This window comes from Erpetoichthys calabaricus, chromosome 6, assembly GCF_900747795.2.
Source record: "Erpetoichthys calabaricus chromosome 6, fErpCal1.3, whole genome shotgun sequence".
NCBI classification, from domain to species: domain Eukaryota; kingdom Metazoa; phylum Chordata; class Cladistia; order Polypteriformes; family Polypteridae; genus Erpetoichthys; species Erpetoichthys calabaricus.
This window is the reverse complement of record NC_041399.2, coordinates 193,022,135-193,043,080: the sequence shown is the minus strand read 5'-3', so window position 1 is coordinate 193,043,080 and position 20,946 is coordinate 193,022,135. Positions and strand designations below refer to the sequence as shown.

Here is a 20,946-nt window from a genome sequence, read left to right as displayed (position 1 = left end):
TAGATTCAGAGGGGAAGAAATTGTGTAATAAGTAAGTGTATAATTTCTCCATTTTGTCAATTTAAAGACATGTTTTTCTCACAGTATCTGAGCAGACTGAGCTGCTGCAGGTTATCATGTCAGTATTAACCTGATTTTATGTGCTTACTGCAGTTAATACACGTTTCCTAGTTTAGGTTTTTATATTCTTGACTTGGTTCTGCATTAAACCCCAACCCTGCAACTAGGGAGGGAATGTTATTTTTGATTCTTCAAATGCATGTGTACAAACAATTAAGACACTGCGTTTATAATGTATATTGTGCATATGTATGCTTAAGTCACAGTTGTTATGACTTGTAAGTGAAGCCATATTATTTTATTAGTGAATCCCCTCACTTATTACTGTGACTTCAACTTCTTCTTACTATGACATGTGTAGACCATGCAGGTTTGTTCTAAACCTGAAGATTATAACTTAACAAAGCCCACAATATATCTAGAAAAAAGCTACACTATATTTCAGTTAGCCTCTGTCTTCTGTTGAGAATTAAGAGAGCATAAAATAGTGAGATGTTGTTTATATATTTATTTTGAAAGATGTAAATTTACGTTTACCTTGTAAACATCAGTATGCGATTTCCTTGTTACAGATGGCAGCTCAGCGGCAGCGCGCGCTGGCCATTATGTGTCGGGTCTATGTAGGCTCAATTTACTATGAGCTGGGAGAGGATACCATTCGGCAAGCATTCGCTCCTTTCGGGCCCATCAAAAGTATCGACATGTCTTGGGATTCTGTTACAATGAAGCACAAGGTAAGATTGACTTTTTATTTAGTTTTGACTGCAGTAAAGTTAAAGTTGAAAAACTTCTTTGGTGACAGTATTCTGGTATGCATTAAAGACTGTATGTACTGGGGCTATTTTTACTCCTTACCCGTACAATTCAAATTTCCATTAAGTAACTCAATTTTCATTTTTAATTTTGGTGCTGTAGTTGCTGCTAAGTGTGAGTAGTGGAACAAATTAGTAACAGATGTTGAATTAATTGTGCTTATATAAATGCATTCTGTTTTGCGGCCTGTTAGGTTTTTGTTTCTGGCCTACAGTTGTTATTCCCTGCATAAACAAGCTGTTCACAAAGAAAAGTAAGCAATTTTGAAGGTACAATGGAATAAAATATAAATAATTACAGGAAAGTGGTATTTGCAAAAAACAAGAGGTAAAAAGTTTCATCCGATGAGACTAAATAGCAGGATGCTAATAGAGTTACAAAGTATAGCTGCAATTATACAGAATGACTGAGAGAGTGTTAAGGAGTGTACAGGGGGAGCTGTTCCTGGAGCTGATCTGTTGGTGTCAACTGGTGTTGAATATTTCCAAGAGTTTTTTGCAGCAATTATACTGTGCCTGCCGATGACATCTCTTGTTGAATGTTTCCTGTAAATTCACCATGTGGCAGATTTAGGAAAACATTTTTTTATTCTCAGCCCCCAATGATGCTTTGCAAAACCACCATGACATCCCAAAGCTATTGCAGCCATTCACAGAACTGTCACAGTAAGATTATTGCTGATCTTCACATGTGGGTGATTTCATGACCCAGTCAGTACTCTAGCTGGATTTTCACACATGCATTAAAAAAAATGCAATATTTTCATTTCAGAAGTACATTAGCTGAGCATAATGAGGACAGCCACCAGATGTAGAACACTGATTCCAGTGAATGGCAGCACAGCACTGCATGCTAATTTGCATACATTATTAGCAATGTTCCAAGCTAGAATTTCAAAACAAGCCTTATAGGAGGCCTTCTCTTGTTAGAAAACATAGGAGAACCAGTGAAAAAATAAGAGATTTACTATTTACAAGGTATTTCTTTCTTCACAATGGCAGATAAAAGTGTGAATCATTTGCATAGATACATAAGAAACGAAAAAAATGTTTCAGTTGCACCCAGAGCTGCGACTTCAGACAATGGAATGAGCCAATCCAATGCTGCCTTATATTTTATTTACTTGTTGCTAGTTTTTCATTGGTTGTATTTGTTTGTGGTATTCGTTCCGTCTACATCTTTCGTTTTTTTTAGGCAGTGGTTAGCACTGTTGCCTCTCAGCTCAGATCACAAAATTGGCCTATTTAGAAGGTTTTTCCATAGCCTTCCAGGGCATTGGACCATTGCACCATTATAATCCTCTCAAAACTAGCACAGTTCCTTCTTCTCCATTGACTTAAAGAATTTTGCTTACTTTGACAAAGTTGCCGAACTCATGGTGAAGCAAACTCCTCACTAGTGTCTGCTAGCAATGTGATGACTGTTGAAGCAGAGTAAATGTAGAAGTCTACAAAGAAAGACATTCTTCCTAGAAAGAAATTGTTGTCAATTACAAAGCGCAGAATCTTTTGCTATGTGTTTTTAATTTAAAAGAAACATCTGATTGAAATAGAGTAATTTAGTCTGCATGAAGTTTAGTGGGGAAGTGGAACAATCAAATTCTGCCATGGTACTTTTTGTTAACCTTTTTTTTTTCATAGAAAGAAAATGATTACATATCTTCCACAGGGAGAAATCTGAGTAAAGTTACAGTAAGTTTCTTGGTGTTCTAAACATTTATGGAGGCATACATTTGCACATATTCTTTCAGCAAAGGATATTCTTTATAGTGAAAGAAGTTTTTTTTCCCTAGGATCACATAGTAGAAAATTGAATGGGTTTGAACACCTAGTACTAAAGGCTTCAAATTGATGTAGGCACTTTAGCAGTCTGTTTGAACGTTGCTTCATTAAAATAGAAAAAAGTCCTCTTTTTTTTTTTTTTTGGTCATTCCACAAGTTAAAAAAAAAAAAAAATATCACCATATTGATGTTCTGGGGCTGACCCAGTGTTATACACTGAACATGTTTTTTAATAGAAAGTGGTCATTTTATAAGCTTGAAATTCTTATTTTGCATGTTTTGAAACAATGATTACATTATTTTTATTGAAGTTATGCATTGATCTCCATATTTAAGTTCTCAGTGCACTTCTCTTGCTTCATTTAACTAAAAAGATATACAAAGTCACCTATAAATTGCACTGCAGAGTTTTCATACACTTTCGATACAAAGTACACCACAAGCATTAATTTGAGGATTGGATAAGGAAAATGTGCAAGATGGCATGTTGTGGATGAGCGAGTTTTATTTAAAAATAAAAAAGACAGAAGTGGCTCACTTGCAATGCTTCCACATACCTGAGGCAAGAATGAACAGTGGGCTTTCTTTGTGAACATGTAAGGGCTGATGGAATGTGGAAGTTGAACATAGATGAGGTGGCTTTTAGAAAAAAAAATACAATTTGTGTACAGCTATAGTGAAATGCTGCTGCTAGTATTGAGTCATATACACTCACATGTATTGAATCTTTCACACGCGGTTTTACAGCAGATGCATACACAAGCAAAGAAAGCTGACCTTTTTTTTCTTGCTTTTGCATACAATGTATGTGCATTGTAATGTTTTCATACATCTTGGAAATACAAAGTACACATACAGCATTAATTTGATATATAATGTGCTGTATAGCATTGTGTTCATTACATGCAGTGCTCTCAACACGCAGCTTATTGCGTCCACAGTGCGGCACCTCATGTGTTTTCCTTTCCCCATGTCAGTTAGGTACTCTGTGTACTTCATATACTGACAACTCTGCTGTACTCAAACACTTGGCACACTTTATTGCTGGCTGTGCACTTTGTATTCCATGTTGTGTGAAAATATTACATGCTGGTTGGCACATTGCAAACTTTATATTTTAAGAAATTTTTGCACTGTTGAAAGGCTTTTTATTCTAAAACAGTATTTATTTGGTAATTATTTTCTTTGATTTCTTCAATTATGGTTACTTGATTGTTTGAGTATAATAAAAAATAAATCTTGTTTGATCTCAAGTTTAAAGAAAAAACTCCAGTAATCATTTTAATATAAATTCTTCATTTTAGACATTTTTAGTTTTATATCTTGGTATATATATTATTACCATCCAAAATTTAGTACATTTTAATTTAGGTAATTTTAAATATCATGAGATTGAAGTTTTGCTTATATCGTCCACCTCTACTGGTGCCCTTGCATAATGGAAAATTCACATAAAATGTATTACATACAGTATAATGTAAAAAGTTTATAATATACTTTTTAAAATAAATTTTGTGTACATTAAATATATTGGGCATGCATAAATATGAATCTTAAATGTATTTGGTATCTCAGAAAAAAGTGTTCAACCCTTTCTTTTACATAAGTAACTCACAAACTGGTATTATCAGTTTGACTATGAATTCACTGTGCTACCTAGAAAAAGACATAAAATTATAAACCTTTTAAAAAAAATTGAATTCTAAAAGCTGCCATATCAACAATTTGCAAGTATTTATCCCCTTATTCAGTACTTGATTGAACCATCTCTCACAACTGTTGCAACATGTAGTCTTTTTTTGAAATTCCTCTTAATTTTGCACAACGTGATAGTAAAAGATTTGCCCATTCCTCCTTGCACAATTGCTTAAGCATTGCCAGGTTAGATGTACAACAGTTTTTAGGTTTCACCATAGAGTTTTCACAGGGTTAAGGTCAGGACTTTTCCACTTTTCCTCATTTTAAGCCATGCAGTTGTTGTTTTGGCAGTTTGCTTTGGTCATTGTCCCGTTGAAGGACAAACTTACTCCCAAGTTTACTCTATCTGACAGGGAAATGTATTGTGCAATTTTCATCCTCCCATCAATCCTGACCAGATTTCCAGTCCAGTCCATTCCTGAACAATTAACGGGTATGCGTGGCATAAATCTTAACACCGCACATCAGCCAGGTAAAACCATCTGCAGTTTAAAATGTGGTAGTGGCTGTACAGTTTTTCAAGCCAGACAGTGTGAATGTGGTTCCATATTTCTCTCACTCTCTTATTATAGTCTGCACAGAGCTCTAAGGTGTGTTCAGTGTCTTTGAGATGGTCTCGCACCTTTCTCCAGATCTGTTCTTGTGTAATTCTGTCTCTGATTTGATTTGAATGCTCTATCTCTTCATATTGGTTTGCTTTGTGCAAAATTCCTACAATACCCTTGGATCTTAGCAAGATAGGGGTTAAATATCCTCAGGGATTCAGAACATGTAATTCACACATTTCCCTCACAGGTGGAGACTGTCAGCAATTTGGTTGATTTTTTGGTGCACAAGAAAAATGTATGCCTTATGTTTACAGTGGGTATAAATACTTTTTAAATCTTACAATTTTGATTTTTTTTTCTTTTTAAGGAAATTTTATTACATTTTTTGATTTGTTTCTTTTCATATGACATAATGTACTTTAATATATTGTAAGTTTAGAATTTGAGATAATAAAATGGAAAAATGTTTTTTTCAAGTTACTGTGATGTATTTAAAATAGTTTGGAAGTAGTTATGAGTGAATTTTCAGTATATCAGCCTTTAGACCTCTTTTTTGTTACAACAAAAAATTTGTATAAAGATAATTTTTGTCTTTGTACAGCTTTTTGGAATTCAATTTGTGTGAATAAAGCATGATTCTTTGAGGTGGATTTTATCTATGCCATAATTGCTGTATGCTGTCCACAGTACTAATGCTTCCATTCTAGTACTAAATGGGATCATTTTCCACAACTAGATGGAGCCTAACATATGTTACGGCTTGTTCAGTGAAAACTCAGTTAAAAAACTCAGAGATAAATGCTTGTTCCACTGCTGTATATTTACAGTGGTATTGAGCCTTCCATTTAATTCTTTCAGACTTTGCATGTAATGACAAATTTAGATGCTTATGAGTACAAGAAAATAGTAATTCATTCATAATTATCTTTATGGAGTTTGTAGGTTGTTCTTCTGTCTACATGTGGTTTTCCTGTGTGTAAGCTCTTTTCTTTGCAGATGTGAAAGTTGATTGACAAATCTGATTTGGCCAAGACTGAGTGCTTGTGTGCATACATATGTCGGTACCCAGTAATCGTATGGGGTACCCCACCCATTGTTTCTTGCTTTCCACTTAGAGATGCTGAGTAGTGATGAACAAACATTGCCGAGTTCACTTCAATGCAAGTTCCCCGATATTTGCTGAACTTGGTGAACTGCTTTGAAGTCAATGGGGAAGGACTAAATGAACTAGATTTGACTGGATTATAATGGTGCAGTTGTCTTTAAAGTGTCCCTGAGGGCTAGGGAACATCTGCCAACTATACTGGACCGATTATTGTGGCTAAAAAGGTGACCTGAGCTGTGCACCACTGTGCCTCTGTGATATCAAAGAAGAAAGTACACAGTTAGAGAAGTGCAATCATATGTTTTGTCAGAACAAAACGGAAATGATGAAATCATAGTCAAAAGTCAGAAAAAATATGTACGTCTTTTAAGGGCAAAAATTAAAAGTGGAGTTTTATAATTGAAGCTGCTGGCTCGTTCTGTTTTTTTTAAAGTCGCATTGAATGCTCTTCAAACTGTCTGTGCTGATGCCTTGCACTTTTTCTTCTATCAGAAAGATAGAAACGTGTTGTAAATAATAATAAACCTTTCGTTACTATTATATCGCAGATTCTCTGTGTTGTGGGGGGGAGGGGGGTGCGTCAGGCTCCTTCAAAGTTTGTCTGCACGTGGCTAATTATTTTGCATGCATAGGGAACGCGCCTCCTTCTCTTATAGTAATGTGGCACTCGAAGATCAACCTGCACATTAGCAGAAAATCTTAAACTTTCTGGTTAATGACTCCTAGTATTCAATTTATCAACTTGAGTTACTGTATGGTTTTAGCATCTTGGGTCTGGTAAAAACTTGTATTTGCTTAAAGGATTTTAACACTTCTCAATCAGACGGTTTTACTGTCCAATATTTGGTAATGTTGAGCCCTTTTAAAACCATTTTCACAGTTACTCACAAACCTTGCTGACGGCTGCGATTCAAAGATTTCAGCTGCAACTATAAAAGTATGTGGACCTACTCTATGCAGCGGTCTAGCCAAGCACTTTGGATACTTGCATTTGACACAATTAACATTTTAAAATCATAAGTGTTTATTATAATACATTACCATTTCACAAGCAGAGATAACTTATTTATGCTGTATATTTTTCATTACAGTGATCCCTCGCTATATCGCGCTTCGCCTTTCGCGGCTTCACTCCATCGCGGATTTTATATGTAAGCATATTTAAATATATATCGCGGATTTTTCGCTGCTTCGCGGGTTTCTGCGGACAATAGGTCTTTTAATTTCTGGTACATGCTTCCTCAGTTGGTTTGCCCAGTGGATTTCATACAAGGGACGCTATTGGCAGATGGCTGAGAAGCTATCCAGCTTACTTTCTCTCTCTCTCTCTCTCTCTCTTGCGCTGACGTAGGGGGGTGTGAGCAGGGGGGCTGTGTGCAGCTGCTTCCTGAAGGACGTGCTGCACGGAGCTTCGCATACTTAAAAGCTCAAAGGGCACGTATTGATTTTTTTTATCTCTCTCTCTATCTCTCTCTCTCTCTTCCTGCTCCTGACAGAGGGGGTGTGAGCTGCCGCCTTCAACAGCTTTGTACCGGCGGTGCTTCGCATACTTAAAAGCCAAAAAGCCCTATTGATTTTTTTTTTGACTGCTTGCTTTGCACTCCTTTGAAAAGGAAGATATGTTTGCATTCTTTTAATTGTGAGACAGAACTGTCATCTCTGTCTTGTCATGGAGCACAGTTTAAACTTTTGAAAAAGAGACAAATGTTTGTTTGCAGTGTTTGAATAACGTTCCTGTCTCTCTACAACCTCCTGTGTTTCTGCGCAAATCTGTGACCCAAGCATGACATTCTAAAAATAACCATATAAACATATGGTTTCTACTTCGCGGATTTTCCTATTTCGCGGGTGGCTCTGGAACGCAACCCCCGCGATGGAGGAGGGATTACTGTATTGTGGTCAAAAAGTTGAGTTGTGCGGCAGCAGTGCCAACCACTGTACCACCGTGCCTCTGTGAAATGAAAGAATGCAGTCAAAGATGCACAATCATATATTTAATCAAAACAAAGCAGAAATGCCAAAATCGTAGTCAAAAGTCCAAAAAATATGTAGCAGAAAGGTCAAAGTGGCATGTCATAACTGATGCCAAGGGCTTGTTCCGCTTTTTGAAGTCATGCTGAAGGCTCACCAAACTGTCTGTGCCGATGCTTTGCACTTTTTATTCTGTCAAAAAGACAGAAATGTCTTGTAGATATAATAATGAAACATCTATTACTTATTATTTCATAGTCTCCTCTGTTGGTGGGGGGGGGGGGCATCAGGCTCCTTCAATGATTGATTTCATTCTCACCACGCCACGTGGCTAATTATGCATGCATTGGGCTCGCACATCCTTCTGTTATGTTGACGTGGAACTCGAAGATTGATCTGCACATTTGTCTACAAGGACAGATAACTTATCCCACAGAGTCTGTAATGCAGATTACCTAAACCGGCCGAATAACCAATAAATAATTTGACAAACAACAGCAAATGAGAACATAGCAAATTCACTGTGAATAACGCTTTGCTGAAATTTGCTGATCAACACTAATGCCTAGATAAATTTAACTATCTTAGTTTAAGGTGAATCGATGAGTGTTGCATAATGCTTTATTTATGATTCTTACTTGCTTGTTTTGTGAAATGATACTCTGCTAGAATGACACTTGTTAGTCTCATTCCTTACATTTTCTTAATACCACTTCAGAGGTTACGTTTAGTAACACTCAGTTGCACCGTTCATTGATTTAAACTGAAGGCAAACTGTTGTAGTATACCATCGTCAAAAATACTGATTTATGGTAATTTTGTTCCTGAAAGTTTGGGACAGTACCAATAATAGTTTTCCCTAGTGTAATTTCTATCCATATCCTGCTCGTTTGTTCATTTGACAGTGTGTTCAAAGCCATAGACTTCCACACACATACATACACACACTTCTCCCCACATGGAACAGCAGTCCCACCTCCTCTCACTCACTGTGGTGCTGTTCAGAATTACCTTTTGTCTTTCAATACAATACAGAGGAGACTTTGTCCAGTCTGTAGTAGTCCACAGCTGGTATTTCAAGGCCCTGTCTTGTACTTTAAGCATTGGCTACTCGCCCTTTCAGACCTGCAGCACAAAGTCTCCTTTTCACAGTAGAAACTGAGACTTCTTTTTTTTCAACCACTGTTGAGCTGTCCTTGAAGATGTTGTGCTGTGAGGTGTCTATCACGCAAGCTGGTGACCCTCAGAAACTTGTCTTTTGATTGGGTTGTGACTTTGGGTCTGCCAGATCTCTTCTTATCAGAGTTTCTTCCAGTTTGCTATTGCCTTTGGATTATTTAAGACACCACTGTACTCACTAACACTTGGATTTTGTTTTGTAGTTTGTTAATTGCTGTTTTATTGCCATTGTAATTATAAGATTGTCCTGTTAGTACTTCAGATGGTGCAGTAACATAGTTTGGTCCAACTCCGCATTAAAACAGAGAGTTTTTAAATAATCAGCAAAAGTTGGGACTCCTGTGCAAATTGTTTGCTTCTACTTTCAAGGCTTAATTTACTTTCATTGCTACAGAACATCTGTAGGTTGTAACCTGTTGGTTATTCCCAGAAAGCGGCCCATTTGTAATATTCTGATATTTCCTCATTTTTAGTTTTTGCTAACCTGAACTTTTTAAATTCAAACTTCTGGCAGTTTACTGTTTAACCTTTCACCGTTATAGATCATTTTTTGCATTTCAACTCATTAAATTTGAAGAAAAATTGGAAAAACTGAGGTGTTCTGAAACTTCTGACCAGTAGTGTACTATCTGGGACAGTGACCAATGGGGAAAGAGGAGGGGTAAGGACAGATTAGGTTCCCATGGAAGAAATTTGGAAAGCTTTGCTTTAGGCTTCAATAATGTTTACCGAAGATTGCATTTCTTTACTTGTGCTACTTGCATTTTATTAACTATTGCTATTTCAAGAACAGTATTTTCATTAATGTGCAATTTTTAAACTATTGTTAATATTTACAGAGGACTGCACAATCATTATTTGTTTGTCTTTCTGTCTCAAGAAGAATTTATTTATTTTTTAATATATATAAACATTTTAGTCTAGGAAAGGGGTATTGTATTTTGTCCCCCACAGACTCCACAGCACGTCATTTAACAGAGTCATCCAAGTGACTTTTATTTCTTTTTTATTATGATGGTCACGCTAATATAAAAACATTTGATTATTTTCAAATTCATATGTTTCACTGGTTATTTTAATTTGATTATTATTAATTTTAATCGTGTTAATGCAGAGACATCAGGGTGACATTCACAGATGGACAGAGGTGAGCAAATGAGGTAAGACATGCACTAGAGCCCAGAACAGGATGTGCAACCACAGGTCGCAGGCTTCAAAATAGTCAGGCGTGAAATAATCGTGACTAATCGAAAAAAGAATTGAACGATTAGTCGACTACCAAAATAATCATTAGTTGCAGCCCTAGTCAGGTGTTGACAGTATGGTGCAGTTGTTAGTACAGCTACATCACAGTGCCCAGTTCAAGGGTGGTTTCTACCTTTTTACAAAAGTTTCCAAGATGGTTGCTGGTTCTCCATTACTCTGTAAAGGTGTAACTGGTTGAGACAGAAAAGTTCTAAGAAAGTTTGTGTGTAAATTAAAACAGATTTTCAGCTTTTTTATTTGATGACAAATGTTGAGACTAAGCTATAAAGAATTTGTCTCTTGCTAAAAATAGATTTTTTTTTTTATTTTTATTGATTTTAATAAGAAACATAACATTTCATGCAGTCAAATCAATGGGTCTAATTTGTCCCTCTGGCATGTTCTCTCATTTTCACGCTGGGATGCTTGGAGATGTGTCTTGGGCAGGGTTCCTGTTCTTTTTAAAATTGCAAGGTGTGGCCCTCAAATACATTATTGGACATTTTTTGGGTCAAGCTGAACTCTCCTATTATTGAATTTCCCATCTTGGTTATGTCTTGATGATAGTGCTTCTAGTGCTGTCCTAGAATGAGAAGATGACAGTCCCCGAGTTATGCAGAGTTAAGGTTCCCAATTGACTGTTGTTATAGTGTAGGAAATGGAACAGTCCGTGGCACAGTTAGTGATTCTCTCATCTATCCACAACCATTCTTAATCAGCTAATTTTAACTCCAAATTACTTGACCAGTGATCATTAAATTGGCTGATCTCAGAAACACGTTTTCATCATCTTATTCTCTGAGCTTTATGATAATGTAATTGAAGTACTCCTTTATGCAAAGTATTACGGTAGCTGAGGAACTGCACATGTCATTCTATTGCTGGTAACATGTCCTGTGTACAGCCAGGCATACCGAGGGAACACTGAAATATTGGCTTTTATTTTAAAGAAAGTAAAGTAATGCTAATTGTAAAGTTAGACGTCTTTTAATTAAAACTGTATCACATTAAAAAGAAAATTACATACTGCATGGTTTGTTTTATCAACAGATTATTTTAACATTATGTAGCAATGTGCCTCCCACATACAGCAGCTTATTTAAAAAATGGTGAAGTAATCGATTGGTTTAGAATTAATTGGAAAGTGGACACGAACAATATGATTGCACAAAAATAATCATTGTTCTGTTTTTGAGCATTCCACCCCTGCTTCTCGATGCATTGTTTAAACCTGGGGCTCTGTGTGCCTTTGCTTCTTTCATAGAGGGAGTAGTGTAGTACATTGAGTCTTTATTAGTATCTGTTCATGTTTTTTAACAACTCATTTAAACAAGTCATTTAGTTTAGTGCAGGGATTGGCCACTTATTTTTGTAATAAAACCTTACAGCTGTTGCAGGTTTCTGACCTAGAATTGTTTATACTTGATCCTAGAACACTGAGGTTTCCACAATTAAAAACTTGTTCTAAAACTGTTTTGGATTTTGTTACATCTAATTCTTGATAAACTGTATGCCATAATGCTGTCAGATTTCAGGGCTTCAGAATTAAAATCTTACATTGCTTTGCAGTATGACACTGAGCAAGTTACTTAACAAACAACTGTTTTATTTATATAAATATTTTCTTTTTTTTTTAATATGTTAAACTTAGGATGAAAAACATTTTCTAAGTTTTCTATGAATGTACAATTAAAACTGTTATAAATGTAAAATAAAAAATGAACCACATCTGATTTTATGTTAACCATGGAATGCTACATTTAAAACCGTTAAATGCCCTTGGAGGGTGCATGTTCGTCAAGTCAAATTATTTATTCTATTGTGCTCTTCACTGGAAACAAGCTAAACTACAGGTAAATTAAAAGAATTACTAATTATATGTTGTACGCACACCTACAAATACAGATAACTACTGTCTTGTTTCTCATGGTATGTGATAATGCTCTGTTGCATTCTTTCAATGTTTTCATGTTTGAAGGCTGACTTCCATGTCATCTTATTAGATTTGGTGACTCATGAAATGGTTTTTGCTTTAGTGTTTAATAAACAGTTTTCTGTAGCTCTGTAAGTACCTTACAATGTTGTGAAAAGGTGTAACATTCAATAAGTCAAATTGAATTTGAGGGTGTCTGGCATAGGTCAAAATGAAATTGAACATAGTCTTTTTTTTTTATATGTATATATATATATATATATATATATATATATATATATATATATATATATATATATATATATATATTTGGTTACCTTTTTAGGCTGAAATTGCATTAGTGTTTACATATTCTATAAAACACCTGATTTATATCCCAAATAATATTTATAGATTTTAATTAATACTCAGTGGTTCTGGGTTATCGAAGTCCTTGAAAAATACACTCAGCAGCAAAACCAAGTTCACAGTAACTTCATGTGAGTGGCATTAATCCCTATCACAGGCCACTTTATATTGTGCCAAGAATCAATTAAATGTTTGTTGGAAGTAACATTAAGTAGAAGCAATAAAGTCTCTCCTTGGCATTTACCACCCATGTTAGTTTATTATATATTTATGTAAATATACACACTCAGTGGCCACTTTATTAGATACACCTAATCAACTGCTTGTCACTGCAGATATCTAATCAGCCAATCACATTTCAATGCATTTAGGCATGTAGACATTGTCAACACAATCTGCTGAAGTTCAAACTGACGCATCAGAATGACTGAAGTGACTTTAAGGTGATTGAAGTGACATCTGCTAATCTACTTGGATTTTCACGCACCACCGTCTTTAGGGTTTACAGAGAATGATCCAGAAAAAGGAAAATATCCGGTGAGTAGCAGTTCTCTGGGCGAATATGCCTTGTTTGTGACAGAGGTCACTGGAGATTGGCCAGACTGGTTTGAGCTGACAGTAACTCAAATAACCACTCGCTACAACCAAGATGTGCAGAAGAGCATCTCTGAACACACTACACATCAAACCTTGAAGCAGATAGGCTCCCGCAGCGGAAGATCACACCAGGTGCCACTCCTGTCAGCTAAGAACAGGCCATTGAGGCTGCAATTCACACATGCTTACCAAAATTGGACAATACAAGATTGAAAAAACATCACCTAGTCTGATAAGCCTCGATTTCAACTGTGACATTCAAATGGTATGGTTAGAAATTGGTGTCAACAACATGAAAGCACTGATCCATCCTGCCTTGTGTCAGGGGTTCAGGCAGGTGGTTGTGTAATGGTGTGGGGGATATTTTCTTGGCATACTTTGGGCCCATTAGTACCAATTGAGTTTTGTTGCTGATTATGTCCATCCCTTTATTACTGCAGTGTACCCATCTTCAGATGGCTACTTCCAGCCGGATAATGCACCTTGTCATAAAGCTGAAATCATCTCAAACTGGTTTCTTGAACACGACAATGAGTTCACTATACTCAGATTGCTTGTCACTAGATCTCAATCCAATAGAGAACTTTTTGGATGATGTGGAACAGGAGGTTTGAATTCTGGATGTGCAGCCAACAATTCTGCAGCAACTACATGATGCTATTATGTCGATACGGACCAAAATCCGTGAGAAATGTTTCCAGCATCTTGTTGAATCTGTCCAGCAAAGAATTCTGGCAGTTCTGAAGGCAAAAGGGGGTCCAACCCGGTAGTAGCAAGGTGTACCTATTATATACTGTGTATATATATATATATATATATATATATATATATATATATATATATATATATATATATATAGTGGAACCTCGAGATACGATCACCTCTGTATACGAGAAATTCAAAATACGAGGAAAATATGAGCGAAAAATTCAGATCTAAATGCGAGCATTGGCTCGCGTAACGAGCCACTAGCCAGGCTATGGGTATAGCTCGCGACTTAGCGAGGGGGCGTGGTAGCAGTTGCGAGCCGCGATCTGCGGTGTCTGCGTTTCTCACTTAAGTGCACAGGTGGGAAACTGCCCACATCCATGATTGTTCCTGTGGCTGATGGGCTGCAGCTGCCATGTCCTCCCCGCATATATAGAGAAGCGTGAGCCGTTTAAGGGGGAGAAGAAGTAAAATTAAAAGAGAGAGAGAGCGCGCGCGCAGGCAGGCAGGAAGTCGGTGCGGGAGAGCGAGCGAGCGAGAGCAGGCTCGCGTGTAGCTGAACAGTGAGATGAACAGGCGAGCCAAACAGCTGAAGCAGGACGGTGTAGAGAAGGTCAGCTGCATTAAGAGTGTGTCGCCTGTTGCAGAGCCCGCAGGTGAGACGCTAACAGAGAAGAAGCACCGGGGATTGTCATCTGTTTTTTAAAGACTGCATCCTTTTGACGTTTTAACCACGTGTTAAAGGATTGTTATTCTTGTGTATTTTAAACCTCCACTTCACAACTGTTTTAAGGATTATTTATTTAAAGATTTATTGAATGCTCTACTGCACTTTGGACACCTGTTTTGATTCTTTTAATAATCAGTTATATTATTTACCAGTGTTATTTATTAAAGGTAGACTACAGTATATATAATTTATCAGTGTTATTTGTTAGGAAAATTGATTTTTATGTTAATATATTTGGGGTGCGGAACGGATTAACTGGATTTCCATTATTTTCAATGGGGAAGTTTGTTCTAGATACGAGAAATTCGCTATACAAGCTCAGTGCTGGAACGAATTAAACTCGTATCTAGAGGTTCCACTGTATGTGTATATATATATATATATATATATATATATATATATATATATATATATATATATGTAGATTTAGATAGATATGTGTGTTTTTATATATTTATGTATATGTATATGTGTGTGTGTATTTTTTATATATAAATAAAGGTGTTGAAGTAAGCAAGTGTCACTTTCAAGAAGTTTTTCAGCTGCAGGTTTGACAGGTCAAATAGGAGTCAGGAAAGCCTTTGCTAAAACTGAAATAAAAAAGCTTATTTTGGCCAGGAACTACCATTAGTCTTAAGAGTACTCTGAAATTAAAGCATAGAACAAATAGACTGAGATGTGCATACTGCACAGCTGTTAAGTTGAGCTTGAAGCTGTTGTCTAGTAAGGTGCCTGTTACACAGGCTGTTGACTCTCAGATCCTTGTCTTCTGATTCTGTTGTGGCTTTGTGTCTGCCATAACTGTTCTTGTCAGAATTTCCACTAGTTTGTAAGCTTCTTTTGATGGTGTAAGAAGCTGTAGTCCGTTTTCTAAATGAATGACCTATATTTTTTATGGGATTCAAAGTACTCGGACCCCTTCACTTTCTGCATACTTTTATTATGTTATAGATTTAGTCTGCAATAGATACGTTTGCCACTTTTGCCCATCAGTCCATACTTGGTAACCCATGATGACAAAGTGTAAAGTTTCCATATCTCTATTATAAAAGAAAATCTTGAGGTAAGACTATTGCCAAGAGATTTTTTTCAAGTCGGTAGACGGGGTCCTGCCCTCCTCTCAGCCATTTCCAGTTAATGGCCCACGGTCCTCTCACCTCTCATTGGTGTGAATGCTTTTGTCAGACACAGTTCCTGCGCTGTCAGCTCTTATAAATTTTTACATTTTCCTCACTAAGTTCCCAATAAAAGACTTATTTTCAAATCTTACTGAAGAATTTCAACACGAAGGGTTATCAACAGAAGAAATGAGTACACAGGCAATCCTAGCACCAAGAAACAATGAAGTGAAACAAATTAACGTGAAAATTGTCAATTAACCAATTGCCATTGGTTACATGGCAAATTGGTTAAATGCGTATCAATAGAGTATGCTGAAATAGTTGGTGGTGATGGTGTGGAAGATGAAAACATCAGCTTACAATGTCACGTAGAATATCTACAACCGTTAACACCGTCCAGTCTTCCACTGTCCAAATTACTGTTGAAAGAAGGATGTATCGTAATGTTATTGCATAATTTATGTATGAGTGATGGGCTATGCAATAGGACAACATTAGTTGTATTCAAAATTGGTCAAACAATTCTAACATGTAAAATTTTAACCGGTGACAAGAAAGGTAATGTTGTACATCTTTCGCAAAAACCTTAGACACCAAAGGAGATCTTGATATGCCTTTCGTATTGAAACGTTTACTGTTTCCTGTTAGAATAGCTTTTGATATGACAACTAATAAATCACAGGGTCAAACATTTGAAAATGTCGGTTTATTTATTAGAGAGCAAGAAAAGATCTTCACTCACGGGTATTGTCACGATTCAAGTCCAAATACGGAATCAAAATTCAGTGTGATATTGACGAAAAGTTAATTCCAAATATTGTTGTTACTAAAATTTTACAGTAAAAGTGAAAGTTTAAAAAGTATGAAACAGAACGAAAATGTGTAACACAACAAATACCTCTAACGCAACATGAAACATAATTTTCTTTCAATTTATTACGTTTTACTATTTTTTTTACTATGATCAATAACAAATTTGTTTAAATTGTACATCCACTTCCCCATACGTGAGTGGCAGAACTGCGAAGTGGCTAGCGCGTAGCTCCCTCCCGGGGTTTGGCGAGTGAAGCGAGCAGGGGGCAGAGCCCCCTAGTTTATTAAAATCAAAAACTGAAATCTTTAGATATGATTAAGCCTGTGACCAATCAAGAAAACATTTTTTGGTGCTTTGTTTTTTAGTGGTGCTCCTTAATGCTTTAAAGTTGCTGTGTTTTTGTTTTTGCGTGGTGAGGGGACAGAGAATGATTGGTGGTTTGACTGCATACAGGTAACACTATTACTTGTAATTTTTTATAATCACCATCCTTTTGTTTTGTACATCCTGTAGATTTTATAAAGACTAATATTCACGTTCCTAAATAACTTGTGTTTTCAGGGATTTGCTTTTGTTGAATATGAAGTCCCAGAAGCTGCGCAGCTTGCTCTGGAACAGATGAACTCTGTTATGTTAGGTGGAAGGAACATCAAGGTATAACATTTTTTTATATACAAGCACATGATTTACGTAAAAAAACAATTTCCTGAGGACTGCATGCTAGTGTAAATGTTTTCATACTGAAAAGCCATTTTGAAAAAATTGCTTATTAATTAAATATTAACATAGAATGTGAAGTTTCTTTCTCTCCCTTTAAGATTATATTTGTCCAAGGCTAACTTTAGTTCTTCTCTAGTAGATTTCATAAAAACAGCTGATAAAACAGTGATATACTATTGTTTAAAAATGTAACATGAAAACATGTTCATTTAGTAAACGCAGTATTTCTTTTCTACCAATGTTTTGGATATCCTGAGAGTTGAGCATACATTTTTACTCTGTAAAATGTTTTTGACACAGAAGAGAGAGTAGAAAGTAATTTTTGAGACAAATGAACGTTTTGGAGTTGCTGTTCATGTTATAATAAAACAAAGAAAGCACACCATGCAGACTTTAACTTATCACATTATCAATACAATTATACCTTTTCTCTACCTCTCTCTCTAACTATATATATATATATATATATATATATATATATATATATATATATATATATATATAGATACGCCTCAAATTACAAAATCATTACTTTCTTGAAACCCTTATATAACAAAAAGATTTTGTCTATTTTCATTATTAAATACAAAATGAAATCAATATCCCAGAACAAGAAGCAATCAACATTTGTCCCTTGTCTAGGTATATTTTTTCAGTATTTTCCATCCTGGTACCTTCAACAGGTTTTTGGCTACAAAAAAAAAATCATGGGAGACTTCATGCACAGCAGTTTCTTAAGAGGGCAAATTAGCAGTGTTTTCCTATATTCTCATTGATGATGTATATGGAATAGCTTCTTTTTTTTGTTGTGTTGTATTTGCTTTAACCCCTATCTCAGTATATCAGTATATTTTTCTTAGTGTCAGCACACTCTTTCTTACACACCAGAAAGGAATTTAAAGGTTATATCTAACTTGTCATTTGAATAATAAAGATGTGCTAAATAATTGCAGTCATGTGTATCAGTATAATCTCTGTATTTAATAAAAGATTTTTGCCTTTTAGGTTGGCCGGCCAAGTAATATTGGACAAGCTCAACCCATTATTGATCAACTTGCAGAAGAAGCACGGTCATTTAATCGTATATATGTGGCATCTGTGCATCCTGATTTATCAGATGAGGACATTAAGAGTGTTTTTGAAGCTTTTGGAAAGATTAAATCATGCACGCTTGCTAGAGATCCCACAACTGGAAAACACAAAGGATATGGATTTATAGGTGAGCTTTATCATCCAAATTTGAACCGTACTTTTATACTGTTGCTAAGTCATCAGCACTAATTATATTGATTCCCCTTGAATGTCTGGGCTAAATAGTAGCAAATATAACAATCCTGTCCAATCTATACTGACAGTAATTCCAGATTTTGTTTTTCCTAAATAATAAACCTTATGGTATGTTTTTTTTATTGTGGAAATATTTTGGTAAATGTACCAAGAAATATCTAAACCTTTTTCTCAGGTTGGTAACTGTTTTTCATTGAGGTATACTATGTATGCATCTTCGAACTTTAACGTTAGAAGCTTAATATTATAGCTTAAAAGATTGTAGTTGTTTGGCTGGCAAGGAGGTGAATAAAATATCCGTACTCATGGCAATCAGGCAAAATTAATTTCCCCTATTTGATTTTGCTTGTTAATTAGAGTACACTTTCACATAATAGACTTTGTATAAAAGTCTAAAAGTATAAGTATTCAAATGTGTTCAAATTTCAGTTTTTTTGGCAAGTCGTAGAAACAGCTGAAGCATAGAACAAGCATAAAACAATACTAAATTAAATTAGCAACATTGAGTAAAATTTTGACTGAAGCATAATTAATAACTTCCAGCATGTGTTGTAATAATAATACATTTTATTTAATTGCGCCTTTCTAGACACTCAAGGAACATTACAAGATAAAACCATAAAACAGTACAATTAAGTAAATAAAAAGATCTAATAAAAAACATGAAACAACAAGTAATCAGGACATTTTAAAAGAATAAAACCTTTAGCATGAGAAGGCAATTTTGAAAAGGTGAGTTTAAAGATGCATTTTTAATAGAGTGAGTCATGGTTCCAAATATAATGAGGGATGGGGTTTCACAGCTGAGTAGCAGCATAACTGAAAGACCAACCTCCATCAGATGACAGGTGTATTGAAGGGACAACAAGATATCCAGAAGAAGAAGAGCACAGTGCACTGGTCTCTGTATAATCTTTAAGAAGATCTTTTAAATAAGTGGATGATAGATGTAGGAGTGCTTTGTAAGTGAGGACAAGACTCTTAAAGTCGATATGATACTTCACTGGAAGCCAGTGATGTTTGTATGCAATAGGTATAATGTGATCATGATCCATATTTTGATTCCGTAAGTGTCCAACAGAATTTTGAACAAACTGTAGCTTGTTTACAAGTCTAGTCTAGATACAAGACAATAAAGCATTGTCATTAACCTTGAAATCACAAATCTATGAATTAGAATCTCAACTGCTTTGTACAACAGTGGAGGGGCAAAGTCTTGATATATTATGAAGGGGGTGAAAGGCAGCCCGGAACATAGCAGTAATATGAGGCTGAAATGAGAGACTGCTGTCAAAAAAAAAAAACAGCACCAATGCTATTGAATTGGGGGTGTCATCGACAGTTGTTGACATTTCCAAATTTTGACTGGGTAGCTTTAGAGCCAACAAAGAGAATTTCAGATCTGGCACAATTAAGCTTGAGCAGATGCTGCACCATCTAAATATTAATATCATATAGGCAACTAACAAAATAGGATAGAGAACATGCCTGAGATATTTTCATAGTAGTATAAAGCTAGATGTCATCAGGATAACAATGGAACTGAATACAATGACGATGCACAATTGAACCAAGGAGGAGTCTGTATATAGATTAAGTTAATATTTTATGGTATATTAATTAAGAGTATGTGTAATATATGAAGCACCTCAAACCTGTTACGACCACATGGTTCTGGGATTTTGTTTTTAAAATACTGTACTTTACAGCAAATGTAAAACTTTGTATTCAATCATTAACAGTCATGTTAAGAATATGCTTGAAAGAAGTAAGGACATCTGCATCAAGTAGGGTTGTGTGTTATTAGCAAAAAAAGTGATATCTTGATATTTTCTGGGACTTTGACAGTAACGATAATTAAACAATATTTTGCAAAGTGGCTTACAGGATTTACACAAGACCAACAAAGTATTATAATGAGCGCGTTTTAAACATACACCCTTAATGTAAACAAGATATGAATCCAAAGGAGATTAAATACTAATCATAATTCAACTTACGGCATTATAGTCTGGGTGAACAAAAACTGCTCTGCTGTAAGATGAATTGTGCAGCATACAAGTAAGAAGAAAAATCTGACACATTGTACTATAGTGTAAAAATCCAAACTTCTGTCAAACTGCACAAGAAGAAAAAACTACATCATTTGTAAACAAGTTCTGTCATATTGCACAAGTACAGATACCCAAAAAAAACAAACCTATAACATTTTTATTAAGATTAATAACTTTAAGTTGTATCCAATATTGCACAAAGTTACCAGAAAGAAACAATTGTAAAATTATACT

The 20,946-nt window shown here is 35.5% G+C and overlaps 1 protein-coding gene across 5 annotated transcripts in view; it reads left to right on the top strand.

Annotated features, from left to right (window-relative positions):
- puf60b (poly-U binding splicing factor b) overlaps nt 1-20,946 on the top strand; it is a 68,944-nt gene that overhangs the window by 35,233 nt on the left and 12,765 nt on the right. For all 5 annotated transcript variants that reach the window (XM_028804220.2, XM_028804221.2, XM_051929206.1 and 2 more), the window contains 3 exons: nt 633-794; nt 17,213-17,305; nt 18,377-18,590. In XM_028804220.2, the coding sequence (XP_028660053.1) occupies nt 633-794; nt 17,213-17,305; nt 18,377-18,590 (469 nt within the window). The remainder of the gene's footprint in view (nt 1-632; nt 795-17,212; nt 17,306-18,376; nt 18,591-20,946) is intronic.